The 16,816-nt window shown below is 37.9% G+C and overlaps 1 protein-coding gene across 1 annotated transcript in view; it reads left to right on the top strand.

The window, feature by feature from the left end:
• Window positions 1–16,816, top strand: part of srgap1b (SLIT-ROBO Rho GTPase activating protein 1b) — a 48,074-nt gene that overhangs the window by 12,623 nt on the left and 18,635 nt on the right. Inside the window, exons 2-6 of the mRNA XM_027151757.2 lie at window positions 5,261–5,456; window positions 7,525–7,687; window positions 9,453–9,515; window positions 12,074–12,250; window positions 13,839–13,967. Coding sequence (XP_027007558.1) covers window positions 5,261–5,456; window positions 7,525–7,687; window positions 9,453–9,515; window positions 12,074–12,250; window positions 13,839–13,967 — 728 coding nt within the window. The remainder of the gene's footprint in view (window positions 1–5,260; window positions 5,457–7,524; window positions 7,688–9,452; window positions 9,516–12,073; window positions 12,251–13,838; window positions 13,968–16,816) is intronic.

The raw sequence follows: 16,816 nt of genomic DNA, 5'->3' as shown, positions 1-16,816 counted from the left end.
TGAGACGTGCAGAGACCTGCTGAGAGGTCTTGAGACGTGCCGGGACCTGCGGAGAGGTCATGAGACCTGAAGAGATGTCTTGAGATGTGATGAGACTTCAGGAGACGTGAGGAGACGTCATCCTTCTGCGTTCACAAAATCAAAACCTGTCATGTCAGTTTTCTTGTTTCTCTGGGGGTTGTCATGTGATATCAGTTCAGATATCTTTATTATAAAGGTTTAGCTTAAGATTACAATTAAAGAATTGCTAAAGAGAAGAGTTGCTTTAAAAAAAACTTGGATTATTTATTAATCTATAAGATTGAAAATTGTCTATTATATTTTACATTATTTGTGTTTTAGCATTAATAGGTTGGCTAATCAGCCTAAATGCTACCTTAATGTAGCTTCATCTTTTTCACTTAATTTTAACTTTACATTTTTATACAAACAGCCTGCATCAATTCCAAAGTTAATGTCATTTAAGGGGAGAAAATCCACCTAACATTATTGACATTAATGACACCTTGACATTAATAGACCTAAAAAATAACCAAAAATATGAAAATTTAAGAAAAAGGCATGTAGCTAGATGGCTAAATGTTATTCAACTATTTCTCTTTCCCTGTGTGAGATTTTTAGCACATGACAGTTAGGTCTATGTTTAGATTAAACTTTTTTCTCCTTTTTAAATGGTTTTAGAACAGTTTAATGAGTTTAGAGGTGAAAAACCAGCTAGTCTTAAGCTAAGCATCTCTTGCTAGCTGTCTAGCTGGATATGGCTTCACACCTGTTTTGTTTCCTGTAAGATTTTCGATTGCTCGACAGTGAAACGGGTTTAGAGCATATCCCAAACATGTTCATGATATTTAAAAGGGAAAATGCCATTTTCTAAATCTAGCTACCGCCTTCCCACAGAAAAAAAAAAACAAAAGAACAAAAAAAGAAGTGCTTAAATGTAGATTTTAGCCACAAAACCCTGTGCAGCTGAATTCATCCATCCTCTGAAACCTGATTCTTTTTAACAGTTCAGCTTTGACGCTGATTACACATCAGATGGAGAGAAGTACATGCAGGGTAGCCCGTGTCCTCTCCCCAACCCGCTGTTTTGTTGCCATCAACGCTCGTTCCAGCAGGCAGTTCAGGGTGCAGCGGTGCATGTGGATGCCACGGTGCAACTTGCTGGCTTGGCAATAATGCAGCGCTCTCCTTTTTCATAGCTTTGCCACAGCCACATAATCATAGACTGTTCTGCTTTCTTCTGTTTTTTAAATCCTGTCATCCGCCCATGTATTTAAAGCTCGTAGTGGAAATGAGTCACTGAGTCGGATTCGTACTGTGTAGCACTGACCTGACCTGCAATACTGCATCCCTTCTTTTGTGAACTTTATTTATTATAAACATCACTTCTTCTTCTCTTCTTTCATCAGATTGTTCTCTTTAGGCTGATATTCATTTGCTTCTTTCTTCCTTTGCTTCTCTAAATCTTGCTCTATTAGATACAAGAGTCACCTTGGTAATAATCCAATCACTCATCGTATTGCAACGCACAGCATGCGCACGCGCACACACATGCACACACACACACACACACACACACACACACACACACACACACACACACTACGATTAACACAATCATTCTCCAGCAATCACACTACTGCCTGCCAGCCATCCCACACACACACACAAACACACACACATACACATACACACCCACCCACCCACTCAGAGCACCCAGGCTGCCAGCCATCTCATCTGACATTCTGGGCTCGTGGAAAGCGACAGGCAGTGTGACATTAAGCAGTTGGTCTGTTTGGGGGGGGGGTACGATGAGAGAAAAGGAAGAATCCTGCATGCTCCTCCTTACACACTTATACTTTATACACACCCACCCACCCACTCACAAACACACACACTTACTTGCACACACTGATCCCCATGGAATACTCCCCTACCTGTTGTCTTGGTAACAGGCGCGAGTTGTGATGGCGGTGTGTTGTGCAGGATGAATGTTGGGAGAGGCAGAAAATTTGCCCTTTGCTTCAGCGAGCACATGGAATTGTGCGCCAGACGGTTCCGCTCCCTGGTCGTATTCTTACCACTTTCATTACCGCAACACGCTTCGCTCGGTTCAAAGCACCGTCCAAACGTCAAATTTCCAGTGGCAGTACTGTAATAATGCTCCTGTGACATGCCGTAATTAACATAATTAGACATTCACAATCACCAATGGGGTCACCCAAGGGGTTCCACAGGAGAATATTTTTTGCATTATAAATCTTTAAAAAGAAATACAGCAAATTCAAGCATTTTTGGTCACAACAATTAAAAAAAATTTTTAATTAGGTAAAAAATGCAACACAAAAAACATCTGACCATGTAATACAGTCTTAACTAAAAGGTGATTAGCTAATTAAAACAAATTTAAACTGTAGTCTTGTTTAAATTGAGTAAAGAAAGGTAACTGCATAGACTGGATTCCTTGCAACTATTTAAAAAGTCAGTCTTTTCTCTTCGATTTAAGCAAATCCATACAATGAGTGCCAGTTATTCTGAATACTGAATGTACTGACTAACTTAACCTGAAGCGTCAAGCCTATGTTTAAACATAGCTGTGCTTCTGCAAAACCACACAGTTTCCAGTATTTGGTATAAGTGCATGATTTTCTGTATAACTGCACAAGTTTCTTAATTTGGCATAACTGCACAATTTTTGCTATTTGGTATAACCAAAAGATTTTTTGTATAACTGCACAGTTTTCACTAGAAATGCTCTATTTTTAATTTCTACAACTGTACGATTTTCGTACAGAGCCAGACTGTGAGACTGCTTTACTAAAACAATTCTATAAACAAGAATATAATATCAATTTAGTGATATTTCAGAGACATCATGGTCAAATATTCTGTTTATTTCTGCTCCGCAAGCATGTCTGTTTGCTGACTAGCTAACCTGCGGTCGTTTGTACGTTCACGTTAAATGTGCTGATCGTAAAATCTCTCTTCCTTTATAAAGTATTTATATATATATATACACACATAAGCTAACACTAACACTGATTATACAACAGTTAGCGCTGTCCAATCAAATGACTGGACAGCGCTAACTGTTGTATAATCAGTGTTAGTGTTAGCTTATGTGTGTATATATATATATATATATAAATACTTCCTATGAAGGAAACGGTTACTACAGTAGAGTTAGCATAGTAAAGTTAGCGACATCAGCAGACATGGCATACAATATTTTCAAAAAGATTTCATAACATTTGATACACACGCGCGCACACACACACACACACACACACATATATATATATACACACACACACATTATATATATATATATAGTGTGTGTGTGTGTGTATATATATATATATATGTGTGTGTGTGTGTGTGTGTGCGTGTGTATCAAATGTTATGAATGTAAACATTTGATACACACGCACACACACACACACACACATATATATATATATATACACACACACACATTATATATATATATATGTATATATAATGTGTGTGTGTGTGTGTGTATATATATGTGTGTGTGTGTGTGTGTGTGTGTGTATCAAATGTTATGAAATCTTTTTGAAAATATTGTATGCCATGTCTGCTGATGTCGCTAACTTTACTATGCTAACTCTACTGTAGTAACCGTTTCCTTCATAGGAAGTGGACAAACAGGCAGTAAATATATAAAATATCCCAGTGCAGTTATACAAAACAAGCGCTTGAAGCAATCAAATGACTGGACAGCGCTAACTGTTGTATAATCAGTGTTATAGTGTTAGCTTATGCTAGCTTTATCTTCACAGTATCTGTTATTTCAGCATGTTATCAAGTGTTTGATTTTTTTAGGATTGGTTACTCCTGGCATTTTTTTTTCTCTTATTAATGAGTCCCAGGTTTGTAGATTTAGCCACAGAACTTGTCTGACACAACAATACAGACACAAAGTAGAAAGTAAGAAAGTTTCTGATGTAGCACAGTGTGTTTGCTCCACGTCGTTGAGCAGGGTTTGACTACATGATGTTGTGTAGCAGCTTTATCCACAGCGTGCTCAAACAGAGGTGCCTGTGTGTAGTGAGCAGGAGAGTTGTATAAGTGTTGAACAACAACTTTATTTGAATTATGTCAGCAATTCCACATAACTGTGTTCCTTTTTTTTCCTCATTCTGTCATCTATTCACACTAATTAATCTGCCCAATAAAAGCCAGTGTGTAACGCAGCATTATGGGATTCAGTAACTGTATCAGTACCAGTATTTAATATTAGGTTTAAAGAAAGGAAATGAGTGAGTATTTATTTGTTTGTTTGTTTGTTTGTTTGTTTGTTTTGAGCAAAAAGAAGCTAAAAGTAAAATGCCGGGGTCGATAGCTTATCTTCCGAAAGTGTTTGGTGAGGTGGAAGGTCTTCAGACAACGAGGAAATGTTTATTCCTCTGACGTTCTTGTGTCTTAAGCTGGAAACTTCCTCTGAAGGTGGACACGTAATTTGCATCATCCTCCAGTAGCTTTATCTGTTAAATCTCATTGCGTCACCTTTTTTGAAGCTTGCTTGAATCTCTGGGGATTTTCACTGGTAATCACTTCACTGCATTTAAAATGAGGAATGTATTTTACCTAGAGATGCCAGACTCACAATTACATCTAAATTATTCTTGAATTTATAAATTAAATTGGACGATTTACACTGTGATTGGATGGAAATCCTGATTTATATATGTGTGTGATCTTTCTTTATTTTCTTTAACCATGTTTTCCTAAATTGATTAGTTGCAGATTCCACAAAATCATGGCATGTGAATCTCAAATCTACAGTAGACGATGTTTAAATAATAATAGTGATAGACTGATGAATGGGACAGAAGTTTTACTGTGCTATTTTCCAGAAAGATGACGTCCTCTTTTCATCCTTTTGTGATTGATAGATAGATAGATAGATAGATAGATAGATAGATAGATAGATAGATAGATAGATAGATAGATAGATAGATAGATAGATAGATAGATAGATAGATAGATAGATAGATAGATAGATAGCCTGTATATTGTCATTATGGTCAATTCTAAGTGGATCCTGGGTTTTGTCCGTACAGTATTTCTATAACCCTGACCGATTTGTTGATTAAAGTTTAATAAAAATCTTTTGTTGTTCTCCTTCTGATCATTTTTAAACATGCAAAAAGAATTTGGATTAGCATTAAAAACTAGACCGACAGTTTTTCTCAATTCCTGTCGTGTGTTTTTTTTTGTGTGTGTGTTTGGACAGAGATTCGCTCTCAGCTGTTGGAGCAGCAGAAATGTCTGGAGCAGCAGACGGAGATGAGAGTACAGCTCCTCCAGGACCTGCAGGACTTCTTCCGCAAGAAGTCCGAGATCGAGAGCGAGTACTCGCGCAACCTGGAGAAGCTGGCTGAGCGTTTCATGGCCAAGACACGCAGCACCAAGGACCACCAGCAGTACAAGTGAGCAGAGCTGAGACACATGAGGCTGAACTTACAGCTCAGAGAAATGAACCTAGCTTTGCACGACGGCGCATTGAGATACAAATCCATCTTTTATTTGTTCTTGTTCTTGTCAATCATCTTTCCATCTTTCTCTCTGTATGTGTCGTGGCCTGGAAAACACATCACGTACACAGACTGACAGAATTTCTGTTTGTTTTCTTGTGATTACTGCGGCCAATGATGCTTGATTGTGGACTGTGCTGCAGCTTCATTTCAATACTATACTCAGTAAAATTGTGAGCACAAGATTCTTATTTTAGACTCCTATCAGTGAAGACGCATACTGTATGTACTGACTTCCTATGCGAGTTGTACTCGCGTTCCACACACGTGTACGGAAGAGGGATTTGTGCTCAATGTGTGCTGTGATGACGAGAAGGCTGAAATCTGAGGTAAATCTGCATCAGTTGAAAAAATTGTGAAAGATCACAGAATCACAAAAACCTAGATGGAAGTTTGCCTGGGCAAGACGAAGTAAATGTTAAACAGTTAAATAATTTCACCACATTGAAATTTAGGTATAAAATTTAGTTGAGGTGTCCATGTATAGCAAATTTTGGCAAATATTTTAATATCTTAAAATTTTTACTTTGACTTGTTTCAGCAACAGCAAACATCAATTTGCTGTTGAATTTCATTCTTAATCATTTATCTCATCTTATCGCTCTCAGTCTTCGGTTTGCATTAAAAGCAGAAGCGGTGTTAAGAACTACTCCGTATCCTTTCCTTCCTGTGCGCTTATTTCCTGAAAAAAAAAAAATCAAATCAGAATTGGCAGAGATACTGGGAGATAACTGCTCCTCCTTCTTTTATGTATTCTGCTCATCTGTCATGGTGTGTGTGTGTGTGTGTGTGTGTGTGTGTGTGTGTGTGTGTGTGTGTGTGTGTGTGTGTGTGTGTGTGTGTGTGTGTGTGTGCAGCCTCATTAATGCAGATAGCATTCTGCAGCAAAAAGGATGAAACTGTAGAAAAATAAAAGGCAGTGTAAGAGAGACGAAGACCCCCTCATCCCCCTTTCTCTCTCTCTCTCTCTCTCTCTCTCTCTCTCTCTCTCTCTCTCTCTGTGTCCTCTTTCTCCTTTTCTCAGCGTGCATACTTTTCTCTGCACACTGCACAGCTTTAGTCGTGTGTATTGCGCCGCCGTCTTGCCGGTCCTCACAGGACCGAGCCTGCTGAATGTCTGCTCAGAGATCCCTGTGTTAATATCACCGCTCATGAACCTTTCTGCTCTAAATATCCTCAATGATCACAGTTAAAATCCCTGTCCACGTTTATTATACACACAACACATGCAGACCCAATATTAAAAAATAATCGCTGTCTTCATCAATCTGCCTGTCAGCCTTCTACCAATTTATGCACTAATAAGTATTGGCACCCTTCACATATTGCCCACACCAGGAATGTCTTGCAGGTTTTTTTTTGTGTGTGTGTGACTATTGAGGGTTATGCATATGGTTCCTCTGAGCTGGAATACATTTCCTGAACTTCCTGTAGTGCTCGTGTTTAGTGCAGTCCTGCGGAAGGGAAAGGAGAGTCGAGGCTTCGAGGTTGAGGCTTCTTTTAAAGCAGGATCCTGTAGTCAGACGTACAAAAGAAGCCCATTAAAAGCTGGAAATTTCCCAGGGACATGCTAGAAAATGCTTCATTAGTGGGTTTTAGAAGACCAGCAAGGCATAACCATAAAAGAAGCATCAGAAAATAGCAAACCCAGGGACCACCCAGTCAGTGTTCCTGTATAGATGGTGTGGTTACTGAAAAAAAAATGGCTTTACAATGTTCTATATATATAAGAAAACCGTTTAAGCATTAAAGAACAAGTCACATCGAGCGCTTTATCTTCACAAATGCCATTCAGTGTAAAGTCTGAGGTTATAGTGGTTACTTTCTCAGCTTCTGTTGGATAAGTTTTCACCAAAACGGCTGATTTGTCAGTGGTATTTATCTCTCTTCATCTGCTTGTATTTGTGGCCAATACTTCCCTACTTCCTCACAGTCTAATATGTGGTTTGTGTGTTTGCTGCAGGAAGGACCAAAACCTGCTGTCTCCTGTAAACTGCTGGTATCTGCTGCTGAACCAAGTGCGAAGAGAGAGCAAGGACCACGCCACACTCAGCGACCTCTACCTCAACAACGTCATCACACGCCTCTCACACGTCAGCGAGGACAACACACGCCTGCTCAAGAAAGTGAGGATGCAAACGTGGTGACTCACATAAAGTTCCACCAAACCATCACAAAGCAGATGATGAACGTTATAAGTGTGTGTAATGTAATTACCTCACCACTTTTAGATCAGTGGTCAGTTATTATTTATTATTTATATTTTATATATATATATATATATATATATATATATATATATATATATATATATATATATATATATATATATATATATAGTTTTTATTGTTTAATGAATATATGGATGAATGAATGAATTATTAAGGGCTGAATGGATGGATTATTACAGGATGGATGGATGGATTATTAAGGAATGGATGGGTGGAGTATTAAGGGCTGGATTGATAGATGGATGGATGAATTATTAAGGGCTGTATGATTGGATTATTAAGGGATGATTAATTAATGGATAATGGTATTTATAGATAGATAAATGGATGGATACATGGATACATGTGTTATTGAATGGAATGTTGGATGCATGCATTGAAAATTAAATGGACGAATTACTGGAATGTTTGATGGATGGTTTGAATATTAGCTGGAGGGATGGATTAGGGGATTTAGATTGTTAGATTATCGGATTTGTGGGTGTTGGATGAATAGATGGATTATTGTATGTTTGGATGGATAAATTGATGGTTGATGGATTATTAGATGGATTACTGGGTGGATGAATAGATGAATTGAGTGGATGAATTATTTGCCTGATGGACTGATTAATCGCTAAAGGAAGAGATTAGGACCGAATGAACAGCGAACGAATAAGCGGATGGATAGATTGTTGAACTGGTGGATGAGCTGGAATTGACACTGACAGAATGGGGAGCAGACAGCAGACATGTTTCTTTATGAGCTTCGTTGTTTAAGCAGCAGAGAAAAGCAGTTGGAGGTTTATTTGGAAGAGAAATGTGTGCTTTCTATTTCCGGAGAACTGCTATTCCTAACCGGATTCCTCGGCTGCTTTTATTGTGTGTAGTTGCACTGTGTATTTTATATCGTTTCATTTACATGGCACAGATTAGATTTTAAGAAAACGGTCTTTTTTTTAAGAAAAGCCAATTTTATTCCCTTTATTTTCATTTCAGTTTCTCGGTGTAGCTCCACTCTGCGCTGGTACTGTATGTTTTTCTCTGAATGCATGAACAGGGCACAAATATTTTAACCTCAGTGGGCTTTATTTAGATTTTTTTTTTAAAGATTAAAAATAATTCTCCATTGCATTCTGTTTCTTAACTACTGTATGTAAATGGTTCTGCAATTTCTGGAGCTCGCTCCCAAGAATTTCACTCACCATGGCACATGTGCTGTGGTGATGTGACAATAAAGGTGACTTGACTTGACTTAAGAAGCATCTGGCTTTGTGATGCTGATTAAAACAAAAAGGGGAGGAGCTTTACATGCTCATATAAATAAATGGCGGATGTTGGCAACAGCGTGCCAAGCAGTGAACCTCTAAATTGTTATTTAAACAGTTTTTTTTTTTTAACATATTGGTCCCAACTTAAATGCCTTTCTACTCACCTCAAGCTTTGTCTGCTTTCCTTCTTTGTAATGTGATGCTAAGCCTGAATGAACTCGACAGATAAAAGTAATAGGATGGCATTTTGTTCTCCGAATGGCTTTTGATCTCCCCATTCACTTTAGATCAGGCGTCTCAAGCACTTTCATTGCTTTAGATATGAGTTTGACCCAAACCTAGACCTAGACTTTTGTATTAGATTCTCTAAATAAACTCCTGCTCCTCTTTTTTTTCTCTCTCTTCTCCAGAGTAAAGAGATCACATTCCAGTTGCAGGAGGACCTGATGAAGATTCTTAACGAACTCTATACGGTGAGGGGATTTTTTCCTTTCGCTTCTGTCCCAAGCCTGCCATCATCTCTCCGTTCTCATCTTCGTCGCTCATCACTTCAGCTCACCTCAATCCGCTCATCCTGTCTTTCTTGTTTTTATCATTCCATCAATACTGGTCTTCTATACTTCACTCCTTCTTTTTGATGGCTCTACAGCTCAGCTCCTGCAATCTCATCAATCTTTCATTTGCTCATTCTGTCATTTCATACTTCAGTCACACAGCCTACGCTCAGGTACAGGGCATAAATGTAATAACTTCAGCTTTCCTAGTTTCTTGTTTTTTTTTACCCTTTTTTTGAACAATACATTTAATGTACAGTATATAACAGCTGCTTGTGGAGTTTGGTCAAATGCTTTCCAACGTTTATAACAACTTTTAAGCAAACATCAGCCAAAAGCCACATCCCAAATCACATAGTAAACACTCTAGTACTCACTTACACTGTGCACTATGTACTCTATCGTCTACTGGGTCAAGGTTAGAAGGGATGTGTTGTTCAAATTAAACCCTAAGGTTTATTTTCTAACCTGAAGCCCATTCCCAGACAATGACAAATGACATCAAACCCGTGTAACACGATGCCGTAAGCTTTAACAGATTACAGTGAATTTCTTTTTTAAATATTGAAAAATAAATCACACAACAATGTGATTTTATAGGATGATCTTTCATTTAAAAGATGTTTATAAGAAGTCTTGAGCCCCGGTGTATCGTCGAGTATCTTGTGAAAATTTTTAGCCTGCCTTCCTTCCTTCCTTCCTTCCTTCCTTCCTCTACATAAGCAAAGCTGCAAGTGTACGGAATGTTGCACATCATTTTTTCAGTTGAATAAGTGCATCATCCAGGTGTTTGACTTCCTGATGCGAGTTTTTTTTTTTTTAGCATGAACAAACTACTCACACTGTTTATCTAAAGCATTTTACCTAATGATTTGCACCATGTTTGGCCTCACAGATGGACAGTGACGTACTCTGTGTCTCTTTTACACACACACTCACTCACGGAGATGTGAGACACTGAGCATTGCAAAAACTTCTGCATTTCCTTGTTAAAATCCATCACAACTTTATCACGAGGCTTGGAGCTGAGCTAAGCGGTGGTCATTTACATATGGCATCAATTACTCACATTCTCCATCCTTCTCAAACACACACACGAATACAAGCTCACGCTCTCCACACACACACGCACACGCACACACATTGCATCTATTAAACACACAGATGGAGCACAGTGTATTTTGTCGTCTCTACCTGATTATCTCAACGTGGGCATGAGAAAACACTACGGATGTGGGGAAGACTGGCTTCCTTTTTTAAATATGACTTCACTACTCATTCACAGATGTGAGCAAACGACTGCCCTACTGCTCATAAAGATTTTTCAGGCTGTTCGTATCGCTTTGGCAATGATTTATGCTGCATTCATGACAAATGAGAACTCAGGGGTTTTCTATTTTCCACTGTGTAGCGTTCATGCGACCTTAGCGGTTTATAGTTGGAAGAAAATTCGAGACACACACACACTCACAATGTAGCACACAGGGGAAACCCATAAGGCTAAAAATGTTACTCAGTCTTGTAACTCCTACATCGGGAATGTACAGTTTTATCCGGAAAAAGCCGATTCGGGTGCAGGGCTTCATTCCAGCCAATCAGAAGACACCTCAGACTATTGAAAGCCATCAGCTGATTTAAACAGGTAGAATCAGGTGTGACATGTGATCATTGGGATTTAAACCTGCGCCCACTTCGGCGGAAAAACTTCGGAAAAACCGGACTTATTGCTAACAAAATATGTTTTCCCAATTATCTTAATAATGTAGTTCTCACTTCCCACATCTGAGTTACGCTGAACTCAGAATGAGGTTGAGGGAGGAATGCGTGATGTCTGACGGAATCGTCTTCCTCAAAAACTCAAGATTCTGTTTAAAATGCTTCAAATACAGTTTCTTAGCATTTTGGCATCACCATGTTAAACTGACATCACAGAATTTCCAGTTTGAAGAAACCAGAGATCTTGAGAATCATTTTCTGTGGGAATTCTAAGTTTAAAGAGACATTTAAATGGAATATTTAAAATGATTTTCCTCCATTGAGGTCAGGAAATGACCCAGTTCCCATTTTGTCCTTAATGCAGCATTAAAATGACTGCCAACAGATTACCCAACTTTTCCTAAATTAGGTAGGAAGTAACCCAGGAATTTTAAAACCTTCATTGTAACATGTTTGTGTCCAGGTAAATAAGGAATAGGAAACGTTTACAGCATTTAGCAGACACCCTTATGCAGATTGACTTACAATTTATTTCAATTTATACAACTGAGCAGTTGAGAGGTAAGGGCCTTGCTCAGGGGCCCTATAGTAGCACCTTGGTGGCCCTGGGATTCAAACTCACTTTCTGATCAGTAGTCCAACACCTTAACCACTAGGCTACAACATCCCTAACAAACAAACCCTGTTAGATTAATTCTGATAACAACGCCTTAGTTGTTGTGGTCACGTGTAATACTGATTGCTGGGCAAACTCTGTGCAGGTGATGAAAACCTACCACATGTACCACAGCGAGACTCTGAGCTCAGAGAACAAGCTGAAGGAGGCCGAGCGGCAGGGCGAGAGACAGGGCCGAGGCGGAGAGGTGTTCAGTCTGCGCAACGAGGAACGGCATCAGCGCCGCAACGCCGCCCGCAAAATCCAGAAGATGAAGGAGAAGGTACGAGAGTCAAGATGCAATCCTACTACTCTGCTTTAGACAGCAGTAATGTTAAGTGATTACTATATTAAAAGGATACTCCAATTATTTTATTTCAGCCTAATCACCATCACACCAGTAAATAGAGTTGTGCGATATTCCAACACATGTTGTAGGGCAATAATAACACATCTATTAATTTGTTGCTACTCTGAGCAATGAGAGTGCTGTGAGGGTACTGTGTGTGTACCTGTATGTGTTTGTGTGTGTGTGTGTGTGTGTGTATGTATATATATGTACCTGTGAAAGATATGTACCTGTACTGTGTGTGTACCTGTATATGTGTGTGTATGTATGTATGTATGTGTATATATATGTGTGTGTGTGTGTGTGTGTGTGTGTGTGTGTGTGTATATATATATATATATATATATATATCAAATTATATATATATATATATATATATATATATATATATATATATAACATTATCGTAATATATAATATTGTAATATATCTAATGTTTCCATAGTAATAGCTCATACACAAGGATTTTTTCTACAGCAGTAGCTCCACATTATTTAAGATGAAAAAACAAACAGATTTCAAAGTTATTGTTAACTATCTTCATTGATGAAGTGAAGCATTCTGTTAGGAGACATTTATTTAACATTTATGGAAGACACCTCTGTTTGTGTTTGTATAGTGCAGTAAAGTGTAGTGTAATATAGTGTGGTGTAGTATAATATGGTATATTGTACTGTAGTGTACATAATATAGTGTAGTGTAGTATAATACAGTTGTGTAGTATAATATGGTACAGTATATTGTACTGTAGTGTAGTATAATGTTGTGTAGTATTGTAAAGTGTAGTATAATACGGTGTTGTGTTGTGTAGCGTAATGTGGTGTGTAGTATAGTAGACAGTAGTAGCATAATGTGTTGTGTATTACTGTATATAGTGTACTGTAGTGTAGAAAAGTGTAGTATTGTAAAATGTAGTATAATATGTTATATTGTACTGTAGTGTAGTCAATTGTAGTATAATACAGTGTAGTGTTGTGTAGTATATGGTATAGTGTACTAAAGTGTAGTATAAGATAGTATAATGAAGAGTATAGTAGACAGTAGTAGTATAACATAGCGTAGTGTTGTGTATTATATAGTGTAGTGTAGTATAGTGTATAGTAGACAGTAGTAGTATAATATGGCGTAGTGTTGTGTATAGTATAGTAGACAGTAGTAGTATAACATAGCGTAGTGTTGTGTATTATATAGTGTACTGTAGTGTAGTATAGTGTACAGTAGAAGTATACTACTTGTGTATGTGTTTATGTAGATTAAGACCTGAGTCATTATAATTCTTGACGTTAAAGCTTTAGTTTCCTGAAGCTTAAGTGATCCTCCCACTTTAATTTTCTCCTCTGTTTTATTAGTCCACTCTGTTTCCAGCTGAAGGGGTTTAATTAAAGCAACACTTCCCAATTACTGTACTGAAAATTTCAGCTAAGGCTTGTCTTTAATATCACAGACATAATCATATTCTCACCTCCCACTTTCTGTGTTCCTTTTCCTTTTTCCTGTTTCTCTCACCTCTCTTCCTCACCAGCGACAGGCCAAATACTCTGAGAATAAGCTGAAGGTTATGAAAGCTCGCAACGAATATCTGCTGACTCTGGAAGCTACCAACGCTGCTCTCTTTAAGTACTACATCCAAGACCTCTCCCACTTGATTGACGTGAGTATCAAAACAGTGTTGATTAGTTAAGCAGGGATGTGTTGCGTGCTAAGCGTAGCGTGGTGAGACAGTTCTATCTGCTGATATCACCTCGCTAAGCACTGCTGAATTCTAGTCCAGATTAATGCTCAGTAGTTAGGTCTCTGTTTCTTTATAATTAAAGACAAACATGCTGCATAACACAGAAAAAGGGATCAAGACTATCATCCAAATGAAAAAAAGCATACACAGGCACACGTGGAACATTCAAACATCACTACATTTACTTCCTGCATTTATTTACATTCATCTCCAGAAATATTGGCACCCTTTTGGGGGGAGAAAATATAACCTGTATAATTAATAATAATGGAATCTAAGACAAACCATGGATATGTGGGCATGTAGTTTGATTTTAAAACAACTTATTTATAAAAGAGATCAATACCACTGAGATTTTTGCTATAGTACTTTTTGTAGAAGATCTCGGATTTAAATCAACTTAATTTTTTTACATTTACACATGTGATTGTGCTGGTCAGATACAATCAAAAGTTTTTATAGGGTTCAAATCCTGACATTATTTTCTGCCCTGTAATTTTCTAGGGCTTTTCATGCTGCACTTAACCCCAGGATAATGTGAACCACCTTTTAAGCTTAACTTTGCTGTGGCAAACCATGTGCTTTCCATATGTTGCAGCAAGCTGTGCCAATGTGTTCACTGGAGCGAAGAGGGGATAGCTTTTATTATTATTATTATTATTATTATTATTATTATTATTATTATTATTATTACTATTACAATTCTGATCAGAAAATGTCTTCTGCCTTTTTTTTTTTTTAACTTATTTTCTGAGGCTTAAAACAGCTGCGCATTTCACACACCTCCATTTTTTTCTCACTGATGTGAAAGCACGAGACAAGCCGTTATTTAAAGCTATCACATGCAGTATTTATCCAGTGGTGCTTGTTGACAGTATATATATATGCAAATTTAACCAGGGTTTAGAAGCGTACAGTATGAAATGTCAGATTATGAAGAGCCAGGGTTAATTGTAAAGTATGAGCAGTGGAAAATGTTAAACACCATAACTCATAGATGCTTTTAACACCTGAAAGGATTCCTTTTACTCAGGGTTTATTTATATACGTCTTTGGGATAAGGATTCTTCCACAGTCTTAACCTCATGGTAGAGGCAACCAGGTTCTCATTTAAAACATTCATAATGACTTTAATTTTTACAAGATCCTCTAAATTGGTTTCAAAACAGCTTCAGTTCCAGAAAAAATGACGAGTGTTTTTCTGTAAGTAAGAGAGATGACGCTACTCTCTCACCTGTCAATCACAGCAACAGTAACCAATCACAGGCATCTGTGCGTTCGTGAAAGTGCAGAAGGTAGATTGAGCGGTTGAACTGTGTAGTGTTTAGCTGCTGCTCTGTGTCAATGATGCACTAGCTTCATGTCTCAGAGGAGATAGGTTTCACAGTCCATGAAGACGGACTGGATGGGAATTAGGTAAATGTCCAAACTGGGAGAAAATGCTGGTAAAAATATTTATTTAAAAAAGTTTCAGACGATTAATCATCCAATTCAGTGAGTTTCACAGACAGTTCAGAGTTTTAGAAGCTGCTGCTTCTTTCTGCAGCAATTGTAAACACCTTTCTCTGAAGGTGCCTCAGACACTGTGAGTTTATTGATTTGTGGCATGATGCCATTTCTTTGTATTTTTTCTCTTTAATCGCCATTATGCTGTACGACTGGTGCAGCTCCACCATCTGTCTCTTTTGTGTTGAAAGCACTTACATTGGTGGACTACATTGTTTTTTTCTGCTAATAAAACCAATTTCTTGTGGCACCGATTTTTGTGTGGACGGAAATTTTGAATGGTTGTAATGTTTGTTTTCTCTCAACGGGTGCCAATATTTTTGGAGTTGACCACATAGCGCCGTTATTTTGTGAGTCTTCAACTGCAAAGGAACTGACAGCCAGTTTAAATATCATCAAATTATTTCTTACTAGTTATTTTAATAAAACCAAACAAATCGAAGGTTATTAAACTATTGCTAGACACGTGGCTATTCTTATCAGCGGAGAGAATAAGAACATCGTAAAAAAAATAAAATATCTCTAGAGGTTTAATAATCTTAGATCAATAGTAGATAAATTTGTCTATATTCAAGATATTTAAGTTTGCTAAATGCATTTTTTTTTTGCATCATGTCCCTATACTTTAACGATGCTCCAAAATTAATGGCACCCCTTGAAAGAACTTAAATTTTTCATCCAATCGAATCCAGTAGCATGCCTTTCTTTCCATCAGAGGACAGGAAGAAGATGGAAGAAAGGTTACATACCATCGAACCTTTAAATAATAAAAAAAAACAATGTATAAATAAATTGTAATATTTCAGTCACAAACACGTATCATAAGGAACCACAGTGAAGCGTTGAGATTTTTTTGGAGAAGGATGGATTGGTATCAGGACTTCTGTGTCGATTTGCTCTATCTACAGTATGTTTGACTGTGAAGGCAGTGAGAGCTAAAGCAGACAGCAAATTCCCCCCTTATAGACACCTTAAAGCAGGACAGTGTGTTGAAATGTGTTGAGGGTTTTTCTAACCTTGTCTCTAGCGTGTTTCTTTTTTTTTTTTCTTTTTTCTTTCCTTCATTAGCTCTAACAGCAGGCGTATTCTGGTCAGCAATGTTCGCCTCATAACAGTGCGGCATCTTTTCGACCTTCATCGAGGTCGTCTTCGCTCACCGCCGGAGCCGATAAAGACAGCAGGAAAACCTGTGTGTGTGTGTGTGTGTGTGTGTGTGTGTGTGTGTGTGTGTGTGTGTGTGTGTGTGTGTGTGTGTGTGTCAG

This window comes from Tachysurus fulvidraco, chromosome 19 (genome assembly GCF_022655615.1).
Source record: "Tachysurus fulvidraco isolate hzauxx_2018 chromosome 19, HZAU_PFXX_2.0, whole genome shotgun sequence".
Classification (NCBI taxonomy): domain Eukaryota; kingdom Metazoa; phylum Chordata; class Actinopteri; order Siluriformes; family Bagridae; genus Tachysurus; species Tachysurus fulvidraco.
The sequence above is the reverse complement of the archived record's forward strand: the minus strand, read 5'-3'. Positions and strand labels throughout refer to the sequence as shown.